Genomic DNA, 16657 nt, shown 5'->3' on the forward strand with positions numbered 1-16657 from the left:
GTAAGAAAAATCACATACCCAAGTCAAATCAGGGAAAGTTTCTGCCATCCAGGCTATTCCAGCATCTGTTATATTATAACAGCCATCCAAAATAATCTGTTTGACTGCCTTCAGTCTCGCCTCTTCTGCATTTCTCATAATTGCAAAGGTTATATCTGTTAATTGGGCAATGCCTGAGAAGTTCAGGGTCACTTCTCCTCTTGCAGGAACTTGAAGCCCAATAATAAACTATAATAAAAATATGTAAAAAGTTATAACAAGCAACCACATTTTAATTTTTAATATTCTAGCTATAATCCAAAAGCTATTTTGTAAAATATGTTTAATGTTTAGACAACTATGGATATAATTAAATTTGCTTATAATTTCTGAGTTTCTAATATAATAATACTACAACACAGAAGAGAGGTTAAAACAACAGAAACTGAACAAGCAAATCTGTCATTATTTTTATTTATAGCATGAAAAGTTGAAAACTTGATATTTATTGTAGAATAGCTTTGATTAGAAAAAAATACCATAACAGATAGGCTCTGTACAAAAACAAACCTTAATTTTATGTATGGGATAGCTATTCCCATCCCAGAAGTTGAAACAAAGAACATTTTGATTTAATGTCACTGGTTTGATATCAACTTTTACATCCTCATCATCCCCAAGTAGATCATCAGCAAAGTGCCCCTCTGTTTCAATTCTACAAAGTTTGGACTTATTAAAGTTTGCAATTTCATTTAATAAAGATCTTCTGTTCAAATATTTAAAAAAAAAGAATAAAGTTTTAAATTTTATAGAATAATTCAGTCAATTATTTATGTTGTGCACTTTAATTAATCATTTGTGTAACATAGATAGCTTGTTGTGGCAAATCTTTTTAAAATAAACTTAAAAGATTTCAAACACACCGAAATAAAATATTAAAGCAATTTTTCAAATTTCAGCCATTTGTATAAAATTTAAATTACAGCATAATTGTTTTTAAGCAAATCGTTTTCTAAGCAAAACAACATAGATTATTTTTTTAAAAATTTTCTATTAAAATTCTAAACAATAACATGAGTACAGATTTATCCGACCACCTAAATGAAAATACATTTTTTTGCATTGCGGGAAATAATGTGCATTGGGATTGTGTGAAAATGACATCATACTACCGGGGAGGATGTTTGTAATGTTGGGATGACAAAGTGCGGGGGGGGGGGAGAAGAGGAACTGAGAAAGCATTTATTTTTAAATGAAAATATAGTTTTGGTTATCCAAGGGAAGGGAAACTGATATGGTGATTGGAGGAAATGGTGAGGGCAATGGGTTAAATTGTATTTAAAAGTGCAGTCAATTATGGATGACATCATAGTTGAAGTTTTTATAATAATATAAATGGTAATAATAATAAATTGTAATAATAAAGTGGTAATATAGGTTTTTAAAAATATTTTCATATACAAACTTACCCGTTACTTTGTGGTACAGGTTTAGGCATAGGTTTTGGTTTAATGTTGATATTAGTCTTTGATGAAGCCTCAGGTGAAGTTTCCTGAATTTTAAGCAAAAAGAAATACATTTTAGGCCTACACCATTGCTATATAATATAACACAAATTTACCTACATTTGCTATAAACTGTTTAAACAAATACTTCAAAGGTTTTTATTTAATTTTATAGCATGCATAAACATAATTATATTTAAAGACATTAACATATTTGAAAGAGTTTTTAAGAGGAAAAATAAAATTGAATTATGGAAGCAAAAAACTCAAAATTTTGCCTCATGCTGGAAGTCCTTCTCTTAAAATCAAAGATGGCTGTCCAATGTGTAGTAAAAAGTTCCCTTTTCAAACCTGACGGTCTATAGGGCAAATGAAGTAGAGTACACTTGTTTCTGTGACCTCAGCATATGAGGAGATAGTGTGGTCAGCACTTTGCCCAGCCGCCAATGTGTAGACATGATAGATTATAATGCATTATTCCCTTTCGGCTAAACCTTTAATGGTACATTTATTTGTCATTTCTATTAAGTTCCGACTATATTATCTTTATTCTTCTTCTTCGTTCTTAATTTGTAGGGTTCTAAGGGATCAAGCCTTATCTGCCAGAGTGTTTGAACTCGAGACTTTTTCAAATTTATCAACCATGAGATTTTGCGGACTCAACCACGCCTCCATCACAATTGACTCTGATTTCAGCCTCCTTTTCTTTTTGGATTTGCTTCCATGGCCTTTGTCCAACCAAGAACAAACTACAAGGCAGCACTTGTTTGATTTTGGAGTTGTCTCTCCTAGAAGAGTGGCTGTCCCCAGCTAACGAGCCTCATCTGCCCGAGGGTTCAAACTTGAATGATTAGGAGTGAAGAGGTTTTAATAGGGGTAGGGTAGGTTTTGTCAATTATTGGTTTGTGTTGAGGGTCTCTAAAAATAACTATTTTCTTAATTGATTATCATGCTCACTTCTGAGTAATCCATTTTAAAATACTTTAATTCTGAATGCAAGAAACCTAAAACATGAATACATATTTGCATTCAAATTATAAAATTAAAAACTTTTTCTAAGCAAAGGAAAATAAAAACCTGCTGTGGAGTAGAAGAACCAGTTGGTTTACTTTCCATTTTCTGCTGTATAGATTTAAACAATGGGGGTGTTGGGCCTCTGCCTTTGCTTTGAATTTCCTTTCAATAAAAAAAATAAAGCTATTAAACATGAACATAAATACTATATAAAAAGCAGTAAAGATGATAGATGCATTCATATAATACATCTATAGATATATCTGTCTGTACAAATATATAGCGTGTAAGTATTTTGACCCATTTCTAAAGCAGCAATTTCATTCGAACTTTCCAGATACGTTCCACTTCAATGACAATACAAGTCTATCTATTTATGTTCCACTTCAATGACAATACAAGTCTATCTATTTTTTAATTTAATTAGAAGTTTAATTAGTCATAAAAAAACTAATTAAACTGTTTTGGAAGAGAGATAACAAACTTAAAAGCTATTGATCACTCTATAGATTATTAGACTCCATAACAGAAGGGAAGATAACTACCTAGATGTGATCACCCTATGAGCCTGCTGAGCAGTGGTTCATGAATGTTGACATGTTTTAAATACACTGAAAATAAGATAATAAAACTTATTTGGGTTAACCTCATTAAACAGTCACAGAGGTGTTGCAGAAGTGGAGGAGAGGTGTAGCGACCAATACTTGCGCCCTGGACATACTATCAGTTTCGTACCTCCTCGCTCCCGGGAAAAAACTATCACTTATGTACCCCCCCCCCCTCCGCCTCCATATTTAGTCATTTCAAATGGTCTTAATGTGAGGCAGCATGGCCTAGCGGCAGTGGCGTCGGTAGGTTGGGTGTCATCCGGTGCGGCACTTCATGGTGTCACCCCCCCAAGAAAAAAAGAAATAAAGTATATATATATATATATATATATATATATATATATATATATATATATATATATATATATATATATATATATATATATATGTGTGTGTGTGTGTGTGTATGTTTGTCTGTCTACATAAGCCTATAATTTAAATCAGGGGTCTCCAAACTTTTCAATCTGAGGGCCGCATTAACTATCAAATTTCAGTTCGAGGGCCAGTTTCTTCCAGGCATGTCTTTGATTTTTTCTGGGCAAAGTTCCTCAGCCATCACCAACAAATGGTTTTTCCGCTGACAAAAAGATCTCCGGGGGCCGGATGAGAGGACATCGCGGGCCGCATCCGGCCCGCAGGCCGTAGTTTGGAGACCCCTGATTTAAATATATGCCACACATATGCGTTCATATGTGTGTATAAGCTTTAATCACTGCAGACATAATAGTAATGATGTTTATCTATGGTCTGTTAATAACATAGTTGGATGTAGCATTGTTTTCTCTATAGTTAGCATGTTACATCATGGTGTCAGCCCCCCCCCCCCCCATCCTCTTGTAATAATTGTCAATTTTTACTTAAAAAGACTATTTAACTTTAATTTATCATTAATGGAACTGGCAAAAAAGGATTTTTGCGGTCCGCACCCCCCGCCCTCTCTACGCCTCTGCCTAGCGGTAGAATGCTAGCCAGCTAACCTTAAACTTAAAGTCTCATGGTTTGAATCTGCGGTTCGTTTGTGGAATGTCCCTTAGGCCACCAAGCTCTGTTGGTAGGTAACACTTGTTAGGGAAAGTAAAGGCAGCTTGGCAGCATCCTGGCCACATATCCCTCTATATGCCGGGTCAAGAAACATATGAACTCTACTTCATCCTTTTGCACAGCTCTTATGGGGAACTTCAGTTGAGTTCATGTTTAGTGCTTTTTTGGTAAAATTAATAAACTATTTATTATAGTTAGAGATTTAGGGGAAACCACTCAAACTTACAGATAGTCGCTTTATATATAATTTATAATATATAATATACATTATTTATTAGTTTTAGTAAAATTAAATTATTATTTTATTACTTATAACTATTTACTTTTTTACTATTTAATTGCGATAATTAGTAATTAATTAAATTAGTATTACCCTCCGCAGATTTTACGCACCTAAATGACCTAAAACGATAGATTACCATTAAGCAGATTCTAGATTTAGTTTTTTTACTTAATTTTTGACGCTTGTCTACTTGTCTAGATAATAATCGCAATTTCACTGGAGTTTGTACACTAAATTAATAAATGGTTGTCTTTTACTATTTTCTATAGTTAGTAATCTATAGTTTTAAATTTGTTTACCCCCGTTGTTGGGGAAAACGGAAATTGTCTACTCGATTGCCTCCGTAAACTCTCGGTAGAGATAGAAACGTACGAGTGAGAAGAAATGCATTTTTAATTTTGAAAATTAACTTTAGGGCATTTAACTTTCTTTCTAAAATTAACATTTTCCAGACTTTTTTTAAAAAGTCAGTCCAAAAACTAGAGTATTTAGAGACATAAAAGTCTAACTTTTACTTTTCTAGACATTTTCCAGATTTTGCACGGATGCTGACGCGCCTTATGCAATTTTGCAATGAGTAATTTTTGGTATAAAACGCGGAGATAAAGTAAACAGAGATTGAGGTCGTGAACCCGATGAGTCTACTATTTACAAATATTATGCTTGTTCATATTATAAGCTGTAGCGTAGCTACGGGAGGGCGGGTGAGGAGGCCGCCACGGGCGCCGACCCTGATGGGTCGCCAAAAGAAGTAGAAAATTTTTTTTAAGCTGGGGTATTGAATTAAACGGTTTTCTACATCAATTGGGTTGCACCACCACAATGAAATCCTTTACGGGATAGTGAGTGGTAAAAAGTACCACCAACCAGTCCAACTGGAGGGTGGGGAGCAGTGTTTCTTCCAGACTTTTTTCTCCGGTGGGGCACTGGAAATCTTCGGGGGGGGGGGGGGCGGTAAACTTTCTTCGGGGGGGCGGACACTGTTAAAAGTATATATTTTCTATATAAATTATATAAATTTCATTTCGTTCGGGGGAGCGGTAAAAATTTTTCGGAAGATGCCTGGAAGAAACTCTGGTCAGAGTTTCTTCCAGGCAACTCTTCGGGGGGGCGAAGCCCCCCCGAAAATTTTTTACCGCCCCCCCGAACGAAATGAAATTTATATAATTTATATAGAAAATATATACTTTTAACAGTGTCCGCCCCCCCGAAGAAAGTCTACCGCCCCCCCCGAAAATTTCAAGTGCCCCCCCCGGAGAAAAAAGTCTGGAAGAAACACTGACTCTGGTGGGGAGGAGGCCGCGCTTTTTCACCAACTTGAATAAATATCATTAATGTATAGAATAGGAGGGTGTGGGGGCGCAAAATGATAGTTCGCCCCGGAATGGGTCGTTGCGCCTCTGGTTATAAGGCATATACGAGTGCAGAGAAAAATCCAATTACATAAAAATATAAATGTTTAATATTTTGAAGTTTCGGTTTAAAATGGCAAATAAATAAATAAATTAATTAATTTTTTAAAAAAATTAAATAAAGCAAGCTCTAATATCATATAGGGCCTAATTTATACTATGTAAAATATCTTTTTTTTAAACACTTTCTGGGCTCTAATTGTGTTATTTAAGTCTAGTAAAGATATTACCAAAAATACCAAGTCCCTATCTATCTATATATATAATTCTCTTCTGGGAGCCGTTAGAAAACAAGCTGCAAGCGCGCCTTTGCAGTCCCCTCTCTTCCTCTCTATCATTATCACTACCACCCCCACCCCACCCCCACATGATCTGGTGAGTTGTAGTTCACTCTAAACTCTAAATGTTTACAAATCGTAGAGACGTGTTTGTTGACGGCTATTAGGGGCAGATAATTTAGTTTGAAACGATTTTAAAGTTAAACTTACAAGAGGTAACTAAGAGGAGGCTGCTTTCACGGGGGGGGGGGGGGGGGGTGTAGGTTAGGGGTTGGGGGAAAGGGGGGGTTTAGTGTTTTAAAGCAACTATTTTCAGTGGCAGCATTGGTACTGTCGAATTCACAAATTATGAATTACTGAAAAGTAGAAAATAAAACAACTAAATAGCGGCGTATGATACGCTGCGGGTCGGCTCGTATGTTAATAACATAACAAGGTATACACATTACATGTTATTGAATAAGTAATTTGGCAGCATGGTTTGAGAGATTTATTAAATATGTGGGGGGGGGGAGTCACCGAAAATAGTCTAAACAGTTTTTTGGACGTCAAAAATTCTCTTCTTGGAGACCCTAGAAAACACCAAGCTGTAAGCGCGCTCCCTACCACCCCCAGTGAGCTGTGGTTCACGCTAAGTTTACAATCGTAGAGCCGGGTTTAGTGACGGCTATAAGGAGCAGATAATTTAGTTTGAAACGATTTTAAAGTTAGGGGAGGTAACTAAGAGGAGGCTGCTTTCACGGTGGGGGGTGGGGGTGGGGTGGGGGGGGGTAGTGGTTGGGGAAAGGAGGGTGGGGGTTATCGTCCATAACACAGTGTTTTAAAGCAAATGTATTCAGTGGCAGCATTGGTACAGTCGAATTTACAAATTATGAATTACTGAAAAGTAGAAAATAGAACAACTAATTAGTTAATAGCGGGTCGGCTCATGATTGAATAAACATGTAGTTACACGACATGTGACAGAAAGGGGTCGTCCATAAACTCGTAGGGGGGAAGGGGGAGTCCGTAATTTTGTGACGGTGTGTGCAGAGGCGTATCCAGGTTTTCATTGTAGGGGGAGCGAAAAGAGCAAAAAAAGGCGCCGAATTTTTAACATATTCTATATACGTGTATTATATATATATATATATATATATATATATATATATATATATATATATATATATATATATATATATATATATATATATATATATATATATATATATATATATATATATACATTATAGCGAAGTAATGACATACAGCTAGTAATTATATATATATATATATATATATATATATATATATATATATATATATATATATAATTACTAGCTGTATGTCATTACTTCGCTATAATGTAAAATAAATTGAAAGTAGCGCCCTGAAGAAATAAGAAAAAACACACAATGTAGGCCGACAAAACAAAAATTGTATCAATCTAAACAAAAAAAATATATACACACACTTCAACCAAAAACAATGAACGTAACACAATCTGTTTTGTAGTTCTTGTAAAAAAAAATTCTTACATAATAATTCCTGGGAAATTATTTAAGACAAGTGAAATAGGGGAAATAATCACTCTGTTAGTATAAATATGTATATATCTACATATTTAATTATATATGTAAAACAAATAAATAATTACTTTAGAATATAATGAAGTTGTTTAGCCCTATTCGTGTTTATAAAATGTTTTTGTCTATAATCATTATTTAATATATCGGCATCATAAATGCTAAAGTAATACAGCATAATGAAAGTTTTTAAAATCAGAGTTGGTATAAAAGCACACTTTTCGATTGCATAGAAAACACTCGGAATAACAGCCTACATTTACTTAAATGTTGGTCTTACAGTTCAGATCATATATGTTTTTTTAACTACTGCTTCTTTGTGTTCTTTAAAGATCATTTTTAACATAGTGATAGATATGGGTTAGATCACTTTATTGATCACACACCTTTTTACTGGTAATTGCAAAAACAATATTCACAGAGTTTTACGTTTAAAAAGCTAATTTTCTGGCGGCATGGTACTTTGGTACATCATTACGCGTTTTTCTACATGTACTAAACAGATCAGTTCGGGGTGGGTTGGGGAGGGGGGGAGTGGGTTCAACTTCATTCACCACTGTCCGGTCACTTTAGGTCAATTATCCAACCCAGTGTATACCTAGGTGTGACATTAATGTCGCTCTACACAATTGTGGTGGTGAGGTGTGTGTGTGTGTGGGGGGGGGGGGGGGGAGATAACCAACTCAGAGTGAACATAGCGTCAGTTTTTAGATGACTATTCTAAACATACATATATATATATTACACAAATATATATTACACAAATATATATTACACAAATATATATTACAGAAATAGATTTAAATAAGTAGCAGTGGTATTATGACAATATTTTTTTTTACAGAGGGGTCAATGGTGGAGGGGGGTTGTAACTGTTTCATATAATTTGTAATCGTAATCACTATCGGCCAGAGTTTCTTCCAGGCATCTCTTCGGGGGGGCGAAGCCCCCCCGAAAATTTTTTACCGCCCCCCCGAACGAAATGAAATTTATATAATTTATATAGAAAATATATACTTTTAACAGTGTCCGCCCCCCCGAAGAAAGTTTACCGCCCCCCCGAAGATTTCAAGTGCCCCCCCGGAGAAAAAAGTCTGGAAGAAACACTGCTATCGGCCAAACTGTAAGAATACTACTACTTCATCGTAGTACTTCATGGCCTTGTCAAAATTTCCCCACCACTACGCAGTTAAGTAAATTTAAATAGAGGTGCCACATCAGTTGTATTTGTTTCTGTATTGTAATTTTTAAAAAATTAATCACACTATTCAAACTGTATATATAAAGTAATTATGTGTGAAGTTTTATGTATAACATTTTCTAATTCAATCATTCGTAAGCAAATACATTATACAGTTGCCTTAAACTTAACACCCCTCTTGCCAAGTGGTACTAGATATCTACCCGTAGAGGTTTTTTAAACACTGCAATACATAGTAATGGTTATTTTTAGAATGGCTAACTGATGCAGCTGTTGATACGTGTTGTAAACGTAGACACCACTAGACTAGTACAATAATGCTTAGTTGCTGCATGAAAAGAAATCTTGCAATTTACATAGATGTGCCGACCGAAAATATTTTTTAACAGATATTATTGTTTAAAACTTTGAGTTTAAAAAGTTTCCAAAAAGGCGCCACTTTGCTGAAAATGGCCAGAGGGGGAGCGGCCGCTCCCCCTGCTCCCCCCCTGCGTACGCTACTGGGTGTGTGATGAGGGGGAGGGGGGGGGTTCAGATGGTGTGACGTCACTTTTTTGCATTTATATAAAAAGCAATGTTAGAAAACGAGTTTTAGCCGTTATTTCGCGTTTTAGAAAACGGTTTTAATAAATTGTGATAGGAATTTATCAAAATACTATATGTTGACAGAGTTCTGACAAGATTTTGGAAAAAAATATCGATGTTTTAAGAAAAATTCAACAGCAATTTTGAGGGGGTTTGTAGGCTGAGGTGTGACGTCATTTTAGGGGGGGGGTCTAGCTTTGTGTGACAGAGGGGAGGGGGAGTGTGATGCAGAGGCGTAGCGACCCTTCCCGGCGCCCGGGAACAAACTTTCAATTTGGCGCCCCCCTCGGGAGCAAATTTTCAATTTGCACCCCCCCTCATACTTTCGATTTGCACCCCCCCCCCCGCCACCCCGCTCTCAAACTTTCGATTTGCACCCCCCCCCCCCCCCCCCTTCAATCTATTTATAATGCAAAAATGCAGCTAAAATGACATTTTAATTTGTTTTTACAACCTATTTTGGCGCCCCCTAAGGTCGGCGCCCGGGGACATATGTACCCCCCTGCCCCCCAACGCTACGCCTCTAGTGTGATGTCATTTATGGACGACCCCCCAACCCGTGTGAAGTAACTTGTAAAAAAACAAATAACTTTCAAACTATAATGCTGATATTACCGTTAACTCTAATCCATATTTAATATTGAATTTAAAGTTTTAGCAAATACGGATCAAAATTAAACATTAATCACTTTCCATTACCATCTAAAAACATATTTTTTATTTAAAAGAGGACAAAATAGGCCCTCACTAAACCACCTAACTTTAAATTTAAAAATTCAAAAGTGTTATGTCGTATTTTCTGTCTCCCCATTCCCGTTTTCACAAAAGTTTGTATCTCCCGCCCCGATTACTTCACATTAGATAATAATCAATACAGGCATTGGTTTTTTTTTAAATTATAACCGCACATATAATTATAATGTCATATAAGTATCGTGTAATGTATTGTATTCCAGAGAACGACTATAATTTTATTTTTAATCTGTTAAAAAAAGATTTGAGAACCATTTACCTAAGGTAGGCCACTCGCGATAACAGATCAAAGGTTAGGTTATTTAACAACATTTCTTCCGACTGAAAAATTGGTCAAACAGGCTCGATTTATGTGGTTGTAGATCAGTACGTTGTAAAAAATCTATTATTTATTATTAGTTATTATATTATTAGATTAGTATGTTGTGTGCCCAATAAATTAAATAATTTATTAATCTGACTGAATCCTGGCTGGAGGACTGGACTACGCCTCTAAGCTAGATTCTAGAATCTAGTTTTAGAGAGTCTAGAGTCTAGACTCTAGACAGTCTAGAGTCTAGAGACTACTCTAGACAGAGTGACTCTAGTTTATAGTAGTTTAGTTAACTCTAGTCACTCTAGTCTAGTCTAGATCTAGATCTAGTAATACATTTTTAAATAGTAGTGCAGATCTAGAATCTAGTAATACATTTTTAAATATAAATTAGGCTTAAATTAATACTAAGTAGTGCACTACACTACACACACTTAAACTTAACACTACTCACTGCACTCACCACAGTTAGTCAGTTACTGAAGTACTCATTAAAGTCATTAAAGTAAAAAGTTTACTGCAAAACGGAAAGTTTAGGGATGATTTTTTTTTTTTTTTTTTACTGGTAATAGACTTAATAGATTTTCCAAAAAATAGGTGAAGGAGTGTTGGTGTTGAGTTGTTACAGTTGTTAGAAGTATTGTAATCTTGACTAGTTTTATTGTTAGAAATTAGGTGTATGGTATTGGTAGGACTAGGGTTGGGGTTAGGGTGAGCATTGATATTATCAGTTAGCTACATAACTAACCATGTGTCTATTTTAGTTAACTACGAGTAACCTTACTCTTTCTTACTTCCCTTTTTTAAGAAGATTCTATTATCTGAAGAGTTTCTTCCAGGCATCATTCTCCCCCCTCCCCTGAACGAAATGGATTTTATATTGCAAACATATTTTTACCAGTTGTCATGGGGCAGATGCCCCACCTACTCTCCCCTAACTACACCTCCGAGGCAATGAAGGATTTATGAAGCCTAGCTCAGTGTAAAAATACTTTAGATCAAGTCTATAGTAATTTTTTTAATAGTATACTTCAAACCTGCTGTTTACTCTTGTTAAATAGGGTATTTTTTACATTTTAAACATTTTGTGTTTAATATCAAAAGTGTATTTCAGCTTTAAAAAATGGATCCGGAATCTCCAGACAACAGACTTAATGGAGATGGGGATAAGCAAATTTTAGCCCCAGGAGAAGGCCCTAGAGAAAACCTAGTATGTCATCTTACATTTTTATCTACATTTACATTGATCTCTTAAATGTGGTTACCTATGAAATTAATAAAGGAATCTCAGTAGAAGTCATGAGTAGTTTGCTGGGCTTGTGACTATGTCATTTTCATTTAAACTAGCTTCCCTCCACACAGATTGTGTGATACATTATTAGGATGCTCAGGTGTGAGAAATGCTTGATTACTCAGACAAGTTAATTTTTGAACTACTATGCCTATATAAAATAGCTCTAAAATTAATACAATATTATTGTTGTATATATGAGTTAAAATCAGGTTTTAAAAAATACTGTTTTTAGTGGTTCAACTTTGAAGTAACACATACTTTGTTTTTTGACATATTACATTAGTCATTAATTCATATTTCTAATAAAAGCTTGTCTGTCTATATCTAATGGTGCAAAAAAATCTCTCTTTTAAGAAAATCTTGTATTAATAATCACCTTAACAAAACAAAGCTACAGACAAGATTATTGTAGAAACAGACAAATTCCGCAGTAAGTTTAGTATAGCTGTACATGATATAAAACTACAACTACATGAACATGGATTCATTATAGTTTTAATCATCAAGACGTAGGTTTTATATTTGACAAGATGGCTCCTCAAAAAAAAAAAGTGTTCAATGTTCTTGTTACACACTAAAGTGTTGGTTCTAAGGTATAGGATATGCTTTGGATTATGTTACCATGATTTTGACAAATTTTTCATTTCTTTTTTAGATAAGTACTGCTGTGAAATTTCTTCAAAATCCTAAAGTCATGTCAAGTCCGTTGTACCAGAAAAAAGCTTTTTTGGAAAAAAAGGGTAACAAACAATTTTAGATTAGTTATAAAGTATATTATTTACTAAAAGTAAAAAAGTCAGTTTTAAATTCTTTTATTAATTTACTTGTAAATTAAAAAAAAATGGTTTCAAATTTGATAGGGCTTACCCAAGAAGAAATCAATCTGGCAGTCCAGAGATCAGGTGTGAAAGAATCAGCAGAAGTAAGACCTCACGAGCCACAACAGGAATTTCACAATGGCATCATCAGTCCAAATGCTTTAACTCCAAGTAAGATGATTATCCCCCCTTCTCATTTTTATCTGTACAATCTATATATATAATTCTCTTCTGGGAGCCGTTAAAAAATAAGCTGCAAGCGCCTCCTTGCAGTCCCCTCTCTTTCTCTTTCTCTCTATCACTATCACTACCACCCCCACCCCACCCCCACATTGTCCGGTGAGCTGTGGTCACGCTAAATGTTTACAAAGCTAAATGTTTACAAATCGTAGAGCCGTAGAGCCGGGTTTCTATTAGGGCAGATAATTTAGTTCGATTTTAAACTTACAGGAGGTAACTAAGAAATAACTAAGAGGAGGCTGCTTTCACGAGGGGGGGAGGGTGTGTAGGGTCGGGGTTAGGGGAAAGGGGGGGGGGGTTAGTGTTTTAAAGCAAATATTTTCAGTGGCAGCATTGGTAGTGTCGAATTCACAAATTATGAATTACTGAAAAGTAGAAATTAAAACAACTAAATAGCGGCGTATGATACGCTGCGGGTCGGCTCGTTTTTAATATAGTTATCTGATAGCTCAGAGTTTAAATAATGTTTACCAATGAATAATGACTTTAAAAATTAGTTTTTACAGTTTAAATATTCAAGTAATTTTATAAAACAATATAAGAGTTCTTGATTATGTTTACAAATGTTTCAGTCCCTCCACGATCTGCTTGGGCCAAGGCCAGAGATGTAACTTTCACCACAGTGATTGTTGCAAGTGTTTCATATGTGGTTTATCAACTCTTTAAAGTAAGATGATTTGATTTTTTAAATATGAAATTTTAATAAACTATTTTTTAAAGTTAAATATTTTTAACCCCAAATTTGTTTTGCTTATTAAGTTCAAATATTTTAATATGTTTTTAGTCATTCAAAAATAACTTAAAACATCAGCTAAAAGCATCAGTGCTGTTAATGTATGCAAGAAATAACTCTTGGATAAGTTATTGGCATAATATAATAAAAATATTTCATAAATCTGCATGAAATACTAAAACTGCATTTTTTAAATTCACTTTTGTTGTTATGAATTTGAATTGCCGCTGTAAAAAAAAAACTTGTTTCTTTTTTTTAGAAATACTTCAAGCCATGGCAGGCTGGTAAGTCCATCCAAGAAAAAAGAATGGAGAGACTGGAAAGTCAGTTGCTAGATGTACAAAAATCTGTGAACGATTCTCTAGCTGAATTAAATAAAACATTATCAAATATCCAAATCACTATTCAAACTCAGCAGTCACAGGTAAAATATGTTTTAGTTATAAATATTTTTTTAAAAATCTTCCACATTTAAAAACACTATTATAGCAAGAAAAAATTATGACGCAAACAATTAGTTTTAAAACTGTTAAAAAGTTGGTAGGGATATTAATTAATAATAACACTAATAATAATAATAACAAACAATATATTAGGCTGATGTTGTTATTTAAACTACACTACAGTCTGTTTAATGAAGGCAAATCTTTGTTAACTCAACATCTATAGAAATGGCTCTTTTGTCTTATTAACCCAGAACCACACTGCTATTTAAGAAACCAGTTGTAGTACAGAAATAATTTTTTTAAACTGATGAAATTATTTTTTATATCTTTAATCCAAATAAATGTTGTGGACTCAACACTACTATGTTTCTAATTATATTTTTTCACCTTATTTATTTATTGCGTAAAAATTACTATTTTAGAAAATTTAGCTTTATAATATTTTATAGAAAGTCCTATTCTCTATGATAGTGGTATATTACAAAAAATATATTAGAATAAAACAAAATAAGTTTTTGGTTTATGTTTTTGGTAGATAAGATTGTTTTATTAGATGTTCCTTCATTTGTTTGTATTCATAATTTGAAATAATTACAGCAACAAGTTGGATACACTGAATCAAGAGGGATTAGCGAACTAAAATCAGATATTGCTTCACTGAAAGGATTATTGTTGAACAGGTTGATATAATTATTATTATGAATTGGCGAGATTGGTTTTTGCTTTGAAATAACTATCAAGACTGTATTTCTTGGATTAAAAAACAAAACATCTTCTTTAAATCTACTATATAAATACTTTGTTAGTTGTTTGTTTTTTTAACAGAAGCCAATTTCCACCAGCTCCTACAACTACACCTATTCTCCCATCATGGCAAAGAGCACCAAATGCAACAGAGAACAGCTTGCCCAAGTCATATTCTGAAACTGTCAAAATGTCGTCTACTTCAGCGGAGCAAAATAGTTCAGAGACAGTTGTAAACTCAAAAACAGACAATACTCGCGACAGTGATTTGCAACAAAATGATGTAGGTGTTTTTGAAAAAAAAAAAAAAAAAATGGTGAAAAAGAGTTACCTCCCATTAGTTAATTAATTTCTTGATATTCATTACAAATAAAAAGTGTTCTTTTTGGTAGGTTTTAGTCTTAGTAATTGAAATGATCAGATAACTTAACAATAAAAACAAATGGCCACATGGTGATAGTGGTGGTAGCTTTCCTTTTAAAACTTATAATTTTTATTTTTTGGACTGGTTTAAATTTCATTGTTGAATTTTAATGACTTGATCAAGAATGATTTTTTTTTTAAAATGAAGCAACCATATGAGTTTTGAAAAGTTTTCAAACTTAAACTTCGATTTAGCACATCTCAGCTTATTAGAACAAACCAATATTAAAACTAATGATATTGTTCTTAAAAAGTTTTAAATACACAACTGGTATACTTTTGTTGTCGTATCATTTTAGATTTTTTCAAAACATTTTTAAATGACTAACTAAAAAGGTACTAAAGTTGATTGATTTTTGTTTTTTCTTGCTGTACGTCTTGTTAAGCGTTAAATCAGAATCTGCCTCATAATGTTACCTTTACTGCGCATGAGCATCACATTTACTTCACTAGTCTAGATCAGAGCATCTTTGCATACTTTTATATATATCACAAAATTTTGGTTGTGATTGTTATTATTATACTATGTGTTTTGATGAACATACAAAACATTATTTTAAAATTCAGTCTTTAATTTTACATAACTATAAAATTTCATGCTTATAGTTTATAGCTATTGCTTGAGTTTGAAATTTTATTTCCACATCCACACCCAACCTGTAAAAGTTACTAAAATACAGTATTGTTATTGTATTAACTTTCAGGCAGATACTTCAAATTTAACCACTGTTGCAATGGACAAAGCTGAAGTGATGGACTCAGTGGACGACTCTCATGTTTTGAATCACATTGATTAATATTTTGGATTCTGTTTATGTTGTGCGCCAGTTGCTTTGTTTGAGTGTATCTATTTTTTCCCCAACATTATTTGTTATAAATTATAATGTTGTAAATTGTGTTAAAACTACCTGTGTAAACAAATAATAAGACTAACACTGCAAAATGTTGTATTGGTTTCATTGGTTTAAAAATTATTTAATATCAACAAGATTTTGAGTTGTTCTTTCTAAAAATATTTCTACAGGTGCTCAGTGTTGTTTATCTTGGGTCTATTATCAGTTAGCTTACCATAGTAGATTACCAAGTATAAAATAATAAATATATCACAAGTGAATGTGGTTGTCATACATACATACATACATATTGATACTATGATTTTAGAATATTTGGCTTGTCTTAGGGACAGCATGTGCATGCACAGAGGAATCAGGAGCCTAATTAAAATTGTCTGCCCTGGTCAGTATTTATTTAAAATTTCAGTTACCCGTCTAACCAGTTTTTGTTTTAAAATGAAACATAATTAACTCTACTAAACCAAGTAACAATTTAAACAATAGGCTTTTTTTCATGAATTCTGTATCATTCCCTATGCTTTGTGGTAAAACTACTGTTGTAATGATAAACAAAAGAATGGTTAAGAAA

General features: G+C 33.7%; 2 protein-coding genes across 2 annotated transcripts in view; one reads left to right on the forward strand and one right to left on the reverse strand.

Moving 5' to 3' along the window:
- Window positions 1-3217, reverse strand: part of LOC131938499 (uncharacterized) — a 36591-nt gene extending 33374 nt beyond the window's left edge. Inside the window, exons 1-5 of the mRNA XM_059296554.1 lie at window positions 3203-3217; window positions 2562-2660; window positions 1449-1531; window positions 550-694; window positions 19-228 (exon numbers count right to left, since the gene is read on the reverse strand). Coding sequence (XP_059152537.1) covers window positions 19-228; window positions 550-694; window positions 1449-1531; window positions 2562-2660; window positions 3203-3217 — 552 coding nt within the window. The remainder of the gene's footprint in view (window positions 1-18; window positions 229-549; window positions 695-1448; window positions 1532-2561; window positions 2661-3202) is intronic.
- A 7288-nt stretch (window positions 3218-10505) lies between these two features.
- On the forward strand, window positions 10506-16636 carry LOC131938488 (peroxisomal membrane protein PEX14). The gene is made up of 9 exons (XM_059296543.1): window positions 10506-10590; window positions 11652-11747; window positions 12487-12571; window positions 12692-12820; window positions 13462-13556; window positions 13882-14046; window positions 14666-14748; window positions 14894-15095; window positions 15940-16636. Exons 2-9 carry the CDS (start codon window positions 11661-11663, stop codon window positions 16030-16032), a joined length of 939 nt encoding a protein of 312 aa, XP_059152526.1. The 5' UTR covers window positions 10506-10590; window positions 11652-11660; the 3' UTR covers window positions 16033-16636.
- Window positions 16637-16657: the final 21 nt, after the last annotated feature.

This window comes from Physella acuta, unplaced genomic scaffold, assembly GCF_028476545.2.
Source record: "Physella acuta isolate Inbredline_101_S28 unplaced genomic scaffold, ASM2847654v3 ptg000246l, whole genome shotgun sequence".
NCBI classification, from domain to species: domain Eukaryota; kingdom Metazoa; phylum Mollusca; class Gastropoda; family Physidae; genus Physella; species Physella acuta.

Bases quoted from the DNA above. Each gene is read 5' to 3' on its own strand.
- LOC131938488 (XM_059296543.1), top strand. From the start codon at position 11,661: ATGGATCCGGAATCTCCAGACAACAGACTTAATGGAGATGGGGATAAG. The intron at 11,748-12,486 runs GTATGTCATCTT...TTTCTTTTTTAG, and splicing joins AAGGCCCTAGAGAAAACCTA to ATAAGTACTGCTGTGAAATT. The intron at 13,557-13,881 runs GTAAGATGATTT...TCTTTTTTTTAG, and splicing joins TGGTTTATCAACTCTTTAAA to AAATACTTCAAGCCATGGCA.